This window comes from Poecilia reticulata, chromosome 7 (assembly GCF_904066995.2).
Source record: "Poecilia reticulata chromosome 7, P_reticulata-male-v2, whole genome shotgun sequence".
Taxonomy (NCBI): Eukaryota; Metazoa; Chordata; class Actinopteri; order Cyprinodontiformes; family Poeciliidae; genus Poecilia; species Poecilia reticulata.
The window spans coordinates 6974926-6985009 of record NC_088836.1 but is presented as its reverse complement, the minus strand read 5'-3'; the positions used below and the strand labels follow the sequence as shown (position 1 = coordinate 6985009).

The following is a 10084-nucleotide window of genomic DNA, read 5'->3' as shown; positions in this document are numbered from 1 at the left end:
AACAACACATTTTTAAAACAACTGGAAATTCGCTTGAAACCGTTTTATGGTTTGTTGTGAAGAGTTTTTGATTTATTAGGAGATCGAATTCTGATTAGTTGAGAAAACAAGACAGAATTTGTAATTTTGTACTAAAAAAATTTATTCTTTACTAGATAAACATAAATATTTTTCAAACGATAAAAATGTTTGGACAAACAACCTATGATAATGTTTGGATGTGTGAAATAAGGCGAAATACACTGTAAAAAAAATAAAATAAAATAAAAAAACCTGTAGAATTTATGCCCCAAATTTGAGGTAACAATGTGCACTCAGTTTGGTAGGGTAGATTTAAACAAATATTTTTAGTAAAGAGCAACTAATGTCAACAGCTCTGCAACACCAAAGGAAATGAGTTAAAGTCTGCTTAACATTTACATAGTTTGGCTGCCATTTAAACGGACTGAGTGCACCACCAGAAGTTGTGTCTTTGCGAGATATTGTGACGCAGCTGTTTTATTAAGGCTGTTAAGTCATGTTTCATAGCATCTTTATAACACCCGAAGCAGAGCTTCATTTGAACCAGATTCTGCTGGAGCAGGATCCAGGAACCATTTTGACAGGGTGCGTTCCGGTTGATGTTTCCTTAGATTCGTTAAGTCTCACACTAATAATAATAATAATAATAATAATAATAATAATAATAATAATAATAATAATAATAATAATAATAATAATAATAATAAGCTGTGAACAGATTTCACTGACTTGAACCAACAAAACTTACATTGGGACATAATCTCCAAATAATTACTTGAAACATTAATCTTAATCACAACAGCCATCCACAGCTTCTTAATATTAGAAAGATATTTCCCTTCAAGTAAGCATTTCATCCTTACACCTCTGTCCCTAAAAGTCCAGTCAAGGGCTTTTTAAAATAAAAACACAAAAATAAAATGAAACAAAACAAAACAAAACAAATTGCACATCGGTTTTAAGTTATGTGGATCATAAAACGCTCATAAATTATGATGAAAAAAGAAATGCTATGAGTAATCACGTTACCTAGTGCATCAAGTATCAAACCAACTTTGCCAGTTTATCAAAATAAGCAATCAAAATGTCATCTCTCTCTCTTGATCTCTCTCTCTCTCTCTTCCTTTATATATGTATGCAACATAGTATAAATAAGATGATATAATAATATGCATTTAGTGAGATTTTTTTTAGATGTAATATATGTTTAGAGACACCTATGTGCTGGTGAGGCAGCTCTTCACTACATTTTCTACTTATTTTTTTTAATACAAAAGTAAAAACGTCTTATTTTAAAAGGCTTTTATTTTGAAATTATACATCAGATCTGGTGGACATTTTATGCTTGTCTTCCAGAGGTGTCCCTCTGTCACTGAAGAGAAGTGAGAGAAGTGAGAAGTCACTGGAAACAGAGTTTTCAAGCAATTGTCATGACAACTTAGGGGGGAAAAAGTAAAAATGTGCTTTTTTAAAAATAGGCTTTTATTTTGAAATTATACATCAGATAGGGTTGATATTTTCTGGTTGTGTTCCAGAGGCGTGTCATCCAGAAGTGAGAGAAGTCACTGGAAACAGAGAGTTTTCGAACAATAAGCACGGCAACTTGGGGGAAAAATAGTAAAAATGTGCTTTTTTTAATAGGCTTTTATTTTGAAATTATACATCAGATAGGGTTGATATTTTCTGGTTGTGTTCTAGAGGTGTGTCATCCAGAAGTGAGAGAAGTCACTGGAAACAGAAAGTTTTCCAGCAATAAGCACGGCAACGTAGGGGAAAAATAGTAAAAATGTGCTTTTTTAATTTTGGAATTACACATTAGATCGGGTTGACATTTGCTGGTTTTGTTCCAAAGGTGTTCCTCTTCCACCCAGAAGTGAGAGAAATCGCTGGAAACAGAAAGTTTTTCAGCATTGCATAATGTCCCCAGTTATTTCTGATACATTATTTCTTTTTGCAAAGTAGCGGCTGGATCAAACATGGACCAGATGTGCGCTTTTATTGTGAAAGCAGCACGTAAACGGGTGTACCATAATGTCTTGAGCTGTCGCGCACGTGAATATCTTGTGCGGGCCGGTGTTACGTTAATCCGCGTTTCCCGTTGGTTAGTTTTATGTAGAATTTCTAAAACCAAAAGAAAGAACGCCAAGAAATTTCATCAGAAACGTAAATCAGCGGTGCATGATGTAACATGATTTCCATGTTGGTCATGTTAGGTGAGTCTGATTGTGTCCGATGAGACATTTGAACGGATCTGAGGATGAGGAAGACACTCATTGCAATCTTTCTTTCCGCTGCTACGATCATTTATAGTCGGTGTTGCCTTGTTCGAACCGGTTTCATCAACCTGTCGACAGAAAGAATACCCAACCAGCGACGGACAATGCTGCCCGATGTGCCAAGAAGGTAGAGAACAACGAAAAAAGAAAAAAAAACAAAAAAAGGCAAAATGAAACTGGAGCCATTTTGTGTGGTTTCCATATTTCCGTTGAAAAACGTTCAGCGTTGAACGTTGCCTTGGCAAACTTCAGCTCGAAAAACTAGATTAGAGCGTCAATGTTAATGCGACATTCGAAATAACAATAACGTCAGCATTTTAAAACACGCAATGCTTTATTCCAGGGGTGTCAAACTCGTTTTGGTTTTGGGCCAAATCAAGATGATGAGATCATCGATTCTCTTAAAGGGCCAGTTGTGCCAGAATGTATTGTTAAAATCTGTAAACAAACTGTTAAAATATCAATGAATCCTTAATATTATTGAACAATTTTTCAGTCCCTCTAATATTTTGTGATACTTTTTTTGTGATGTTTGCAAATAAAAAAGTGTTTGTGGTACTAATTTGGAAATATTTGCACTTATTTATGATGGTAAATTCAACTTTTTATTACTGACTGTATGGATCATGGACTATATAATCTGACATCAATTCAAACTGAGGCAGCTGTTTAGTACAAGTCAGAAAGTTTTTGACAAATTTTGAGAAAAATCTGCAATAAACTTCCAATTATGTTTCAGCGCAAAAATTCATGAATTATCGTGAATTTTCATAATAATTCTCAAGAAACTGGAGGTACTGGTTGATGTAATTTGGCAGTAACAGAAAAACACTGCGTTGATTTGATTGATAACATAATATTTAATCACACTTAGTGTTTAGTCTGGAATCTAGAAGGGCCACATTTGTGTGGCGGGCCAGATTTGGCCCACGGGCCTTGAGTTTGACACATGTGCTTTATACCATAAGATCAGAGGTGTAGTCCACCCAAAACTGAATTTAAGAGTAGCACTACTTCAATATGTTTTTACTTAAATAATAAGTATCCATGGGATGACAAGAATAAAACAAATATTTGGCATAAAGGCGAGTTGGGGATGTAAGTAGATGTTTAAATTGAATAATTTGGGGATAAATTATTTTAAAATATTAAAAGAATTTAATATTTTTAAATTATGTCAGGTGGACAAACATAACATTATATGGAAAAATTAGTTTTTTAAAGTCTAAAATATGATTATATATACATATACATTGAAATATATATTACAAAACAAGAAATCATACCAGAAAATCTTTTTTTCAAATGATTATTTCATCTATGTAACCACAGACAATATATAAGGTTACTGTATTTTCATCACCTTCAAAAGTCTAATCAGATTCAGACAGATATGAAAATCAGAACAACAAAGCTTGTAGTAAAATAATTATTCTCGTTTTGACAAACTGTAGCTGTGTGTCTGTATCTGTTAAGGTTTTGGTTAAAACATGTTCTTCATTCAGTGAAATTACACATAGCAGGTAGAGTATTACTCAAGTGAAAGTGAAGAAAATGCAGTGCGGTAAAACTCCTTAAAAGAAAAATATTTTCCAAAAAGTTACTCAATTAACTTCCATCCAGCCATCCATTTTCCTACACCCTTGTCCCTTAGTGGGGTCAGGAGGTGCTGGTGCCCATCTCCAGCTAGTGTACCGGGCGAGAGGTGGGTTCACCCAGGACAGGTCGCCAGTCTGTCGCAGGGCAACACAGAGACACACAAGACAAACAACCATGCACACACACACTCACACCTAGGGGCAATTTGGAGAGGCCAATTAACCTGACAGCCATGTTTTTGGACATGACAGTGGAAGGGGAAAAAAAATCATATTTAAAAAAATTTGAAGCACCAGAACTGAAGAGACACAAAAAACAAAGCAGCAGCACTACAAGGTCTTCGTAAAGAATGTTCTTTTTCCTCTTTGACCCTTGTCATAAAATCATCCACAATATTTTCTCAGACAAAAACAATAGTCCTAACTTCCCAAGAGATGTTAATCTGTTGTCTGTATGTTGACTAGTGCTAGGACATTTTTTCTGTATAACCCCATTTCAAACAACAGTCTCTTTTTAACTTTATTTGGAATTTTAGCTATAAAGAAACCTTGTTGTACCTGAGCTGATGAAGATGTTTCTAGTAAAATAATTATCCTGTTGTATTCTTACAGGAACCGTGGTTGGCAGGGACTGCACGGCTGAGTCAGGAACACACTGCGTTCCCTGTCAGACGGGAACCTACATGAACCAATATAACGGACTGAAGAGGTGTCTCTCCTGTGCCACCTGTGACCCAGGTGCAGTCAGGGAAACTGAAAAGGCGGGACATTTGATAACAATTTAAATAGTCGTAACCAGGGGCGCCGCCAGAAATCTTGGGCCACCTGACAAAAAATTTATTTGGACCCCCCCCGCGCAGCTGCTGTTACAATTGTTTGAGTCTATTTGACCCATAAAAAGCGTCAATTTTAAAGGCTTGCAACCACCTTGCTTTCTGTGGTTCAATACTAGCACAATATTTACTGCTCATGAATTTTACATCCAACAGTTCACATCCAGTATGCAAGTATGTTGCTTAAATTTTTTTTTCATTAGTTTTGGATACTGAAATGTCTCTCCCCATGAGCAACAGTCAAAGGTAACGTGCAACTACACATAAACCAATCCAGACTTCTCAAAAATGCTATATAGTTGCATTTTATTCAAGCTGCAGTACATAACTTTAATAAAAAATATGTTTTCTCCATATTTGTTAAAGTTGTCACCGTGTCGTAGCGGTTTGTTATGAGACAGATAATCTGTGAAAACGATCTCTCCTCCACCTCCTTCCTGAATTACTATTGCTGGTTAAAGTAATGCACCGTTCTGACCAAAAACAACCAATCAGAACTAGCAGGACGCTCTTAGCACTGTTCATTCCCTCACTGCTTAATGTGCTAATAGTGAAGAAACAACTTATCATTACAAGAAACCATTTATCCGCCATCATTGGTAGCTATGCTAACTAAACTGAGCATTCACAGTTTCAATCTGCACAGCTCTGTGCTATGCTAGCTGCAGCACGGCACAAATCAAGGGGAAGGAAGGATCAGCAGCACCACATAAGATTGTGATTGACAGCACTAAAACTCTCCTGCCATTGACTGGTTGTTTCTAGAGAACCCTGGGAGAAGGCAGAGGAAATAGATTTACCATACCATACTGTCACAACATAATGACAGTTTTAAAAAATTTGTTAGAAAAATATTTATGAAAAAGTTGCACTTTTCTGACTTAATTTCACTCAGGAGAGGACAGGTCAGGAGGGACGTGGGTTATAACTGCTGCTGACTGACTCATCTGTTAAGTGGTAAAAGGCACAGGGAACCAGTTATGAATATGAATATGTTAGTAATTTTTTTCCTTAATTCATTAAATGCTAGTGAAATGGAGGCAAACAGTAGTCTGTAGCTAAGCTAACTACGCTAAATGGTTGATAATCTCACACAGTCTACCCACCTCTCTTGGTGAAAAACTGGGTTATAAATTAACGGTCTTGCCTTTTCCTCTCTCTCCCTCTCTCTTTTTTGTTTTTGAAAACCCGATTTTATAACTTTTCTTAGCAGCATAATAACTGGCACAGTGGTTTCGTGGCAGCTGCATTCAGCTGCAGCTTCTACTGACTGTAGCTGCATACGTCACTGTTAAGCGCTCCAAGCAGGAACGAACCATTTAACGTAGATGGGGGGGTTCAGGGCAAAAACAGATGTGTGTTTTTTGGTCTGGGAGGGGTAACATAAAATGTTTACTGCTACAAACAATCTTTGTAAATACAATATGATGATTTTTTTGTTTTTGACAGGATCCCGATTTTTTTATTTTATTTCTATGAACAAAATACAAATAATTAAATTGTGGAGGGCCCCCTGCTGGTCAGGGACCCTAGAATTGTTCATGACTTTTCCCCCCTTTACCATGCCCCTGGTCCTAACAAGTGTTTTTTATTTTCTAGGGCTTGGTCTCTTTGCGAAGCAGAACTGTAAATCAACATCGGATTCGGTTTGTGATGTTCTAAGTGGATTTTTCTGCAAAAGTTTAATAGATAGTACAGGATGTAGCACAGCAGAGAAACATTCAGTCTGTAAGCCAGGAGAGAGAATAAAGCAGCCTGGTGAGTCTGAATTCATTCGTGGATTTAAAACCATTTGTAAATGTTGGTGTGTTTCTGTGTTAAACTGTTGGTGTTTTAACAGGAACCAGCAGACATGATACAGTGTGTGAAGCTTGTCAGCCAGGCTCCTTTTCCCCAGATGGAGTGAACTGCACTCTGTGGAGAAAGTAAGATAACAGGACCTTTCAGCTCATCATTTCATTCCACATCTTCCTCAAAATGACCTGAAACGTCCCGACTTGGAATGGGGGGTTAAAACAGACTAACCATTATTATAGCCATAGCTATAATAATATAACCATTATTATATTATTATAGCCCTGATCAACCTCGCAATGTAGTCACAAACCCGTACCCACTTAGAACTGTATGGTTGTGGAGCAAGTGTGGCATGAGTTAAGGGGAAGACAAAAGTGCCATAAGGCCATTTTGCACTGTAGGACTCCAACACAAAAAGCATTGATGACGCTCAGATAGATTTAATAGCTGCAGAGGAACTTCAGGAGTCTGACAGGTGTTTAATGTGAGGAATAAACTGAAATATCAATGTTGAAAAATCTCCTCATTATATTTTCTACATCAGAATTCTCTTCCAGAAAGATCTTTCTTCTACTACCATCACCTGCAGACAGATAAATTGAGTTTAAATGAGTTTTCTTTTTTTTTTATGTAAGAATAATGGGAATAATGTGGGCACCGGTGGCTCAGGAGGCAGGAGTTTGTCCCGTAACCGGTGGGTTGCCAGTTAGAACTCCAGCTTTGTTTGTCTCAGTCGTGGTGTCTGCCGGTGACAGACCGCTGCTTTCCCATCATCATGTGAATGACTGAATGTTGTGGGAAGCATGACTCTGCACTCGATAAAGTGCTTTACAAGTACAGGTGCCAGTAGCACCCAGTTGTACAAGTACAGGTCATAATGTTAGGTGGAAAAAACTTAGCAATATCTTCATTTAGAGCCTCTCCGTTCCAGTTCTCAGGGTCCACCGCCCTGCATGTTTTAGGTGTTTCCCTTCTGCCACACACCTGACTTTCAGGTGTGGCTCATTGCATGCAGAGGAAATCATGCAGTAATTTGAATCTGGTGTTCTGGAACAGAGACATTTACAATATGCAAGGCAGTGATCCCTGAGGACCAGAATCGAGCAACACTGATTGAAATCAAACAATGTAAAACATGGACGTTTACTCTAAAAGTGCCAGTTCATTAAAGGCAGAACAAGTACTGTATGTGTACATTTGGTAATGGAAGACTAAAATGTGTTTCTTATTTTCTCCAACAGATGCTCTGAAAACCAAACCACAGTCCAAGATGGAAGCTTAACGGCCGATGTTGTCTGCAGAAATGGATCATTAAGACACAGATATTTTCTGTGGCTGCCATTTGTTTGCTTCTTTACACAGATCTTAGTTCTTTTTATCTCTAAGCTCTGTGTGGAGAAGCAAAAGAATGGCACTGTTTAGTTCTAGCTGCCCTTTTCTTTGCTTAATACAATAATACTTTCATTTTGTTGTTTATAAAAAGTTTCTAATGATGAGTCCACACCTTATTCCATCGTGAATCAGGGACAAATTTCTTCCAATAGAAAACGGATGAAGGTACAGAAATAACATCTTGTTGAAACAGGGCACTAATAGTTCTGTTATTTTTACAAGTAGAAGAAAAACACGTTTTACTAACGGTGGTGTCAGTTACATTCAACAAGGCCTTATATTCAGCAACAACATTATATCTAAAGAGTTCACATATCTCATTAGTTACAGTATCAAACACAATATCATACTATTTAGAAGTTACAGCAAAGTCATACTTGAGTTTGAACTCATTGTAACTGAAACACTTATTTTTGTTAAATAGCTGACCCATGAGAAGGATTTTATTGTTGAACCATTTAGGATAAAATAAATATTTATTGTTGTGAAGGATGTATTGGTTATTCCAGATGAAGAATTTATGGGGAGAAAAAGGATGTTTATATATAAGTGCCCATGAAAGAAGTGCATGTTTGTATTTTCTCTACATTATAATTACAGAGGAGGAGGAAATTAAGAGCCCCTACACTTGAGAAAATGTCATTTGGGAAAGTATTCCAAATGGAGGATGGATTTTTTTAGATGCGACTTTAACCAATTTATTTTGAATGTATTAAGAGTTTTGAAATCTAGAAAATTCAACCCTCATTTTTCATAAGAATTTATTACCACTGGTTTTCTTAAGTAATGTATACAATTTTTCCATAAGAAATGGAATAACATTTGGTCACTAGATTTTATAGTTTGGTTGTCTAAATGCAAAGAAAGCGCAGAATAAGTGAGCCGTGATATTCCCTCCACTTAAGATAACAATACCCATCCTCTAAGGCTTAGATCTATTTGAAGCCATAAATTACTGCATTTTTGGTTTTATCAACTAAGGGAGCAAAATTTGATGAACACCTTTCTAAATCATTCTTAGAGATAATTATGCATAAATAAATAACACTTTGACAGGAACATTACAAACAAAATCTAAATCACTATCTTTAACCAGTAGAAGTTCACATTTATTAATGTTCAAGTAAAGGCCTGAAACATCAGAGAAAACTTTGATTAAATTTAAAGCAGGAGAAACTTGACTGCTATCTCTTAAAAACAGAGTAGTATCATCAGCCAATTTACTAATTCTTATTTCTTTACCAAAAACAAATATCTTTAAGTTGATTTATAGAAATGTAGACAGAAAGAATTTGAGTAGCTAAAAGGAAGAGATAAGGGGAGTTTCAGCAGCCTTGCCTAATTCTTCAATATAGGTTAAATCTAGATGAGGTGCAATTTGTTTAACTTGACAGAGCAATTAGCATTACAATAAAGTGTTTTAATTGTATTGCAGAAAAAAGGACCAAATCCATATTTATGAAGACAAATTGTACCAAAATACACTTTTAATATATTAATTAAAAGTATACTTTAAGTGAACAAAATATATATTTGCCCAAGTGTAAATATACACTTTCTCAAGTATATTTACAATATATTTTGTGTATATTTAAAAAATATATGCTCAAAATATATTTTTTTAAAATTCACTTAACACTACTTTAGATTATTATTTTCAGTATGTTTTAAATTACATCCATCCATCCATTTTCTTCCGCTTATCCGGGGTCGGGTCGTGGGGGCAGCAGCTTCAGAAGGGAGACTTCTCTCTCCCCAGCCACTTCTTCCAGCTCCTCCGGGGGAACCCCAAGGCGTTCCCAGGCCAGCCAAGAGACATAGTCCCTCCAGCGTGTCCTGGGTCTTCCCCGAGGCCTCCTCCCGGTGGGACGTGCCCGGAACACCTCACCAGGGAGGCGTCCAGGAGGCATCCTTACCAGATGTCCGAGCCACCTCAACTGGCTCCTCTTGACGTGGAGGAGCAGCGGCTCTACTCTGAGTCCCTCCCGGATGACCAAGCTTCTCACCCTATCTCTAAGGGAGAGCCCGGCCACCCTGCGGAGGAAACCCATTTTGGCCGCTTGTACCCATGATCTCGTTCTTTCGGTCATGACCCAAATTTCATGACCATAGATGAGGGTGGGAACGTAGATCGACCGGTAAATCGAGAGCTTCGCTTTTTGGCTCA

The 10084-nt window shown here is 37.0% G+C and overlaps 1 protein-coding gene across 1 annotated transcript; it reads left to right on the top strand.

The window, feature by feature from the left end:
- The first annotated feature begins 2088 nt into the window (after positions 1–2088).
- On the top strand, positions 2089–8021 carry LOC103466970 (tumor necrosis factor receptor superfamily member 14-like). The gene is made up of 6 exons (XM_081608701.1): positions 2089–2234; positions 2332–2424; positions 4508–4633; positions 6328–6486; positions 6569–6653; positions 7767–8021. The coding sequence occupies exons 1-6, from the start codon at positions 2210–2212 to the stop codon at positions 7945–7947; spliced, it is 669 nt and encodes a 222-aa protein (XP_081464827.1). The 5' UTR covers positions 2089–2209; the 3' UTR covers positions 7948–8021.
- The last annotated feature ends 2063 nt before the right edge of the window (positions 8022–10084 follow it).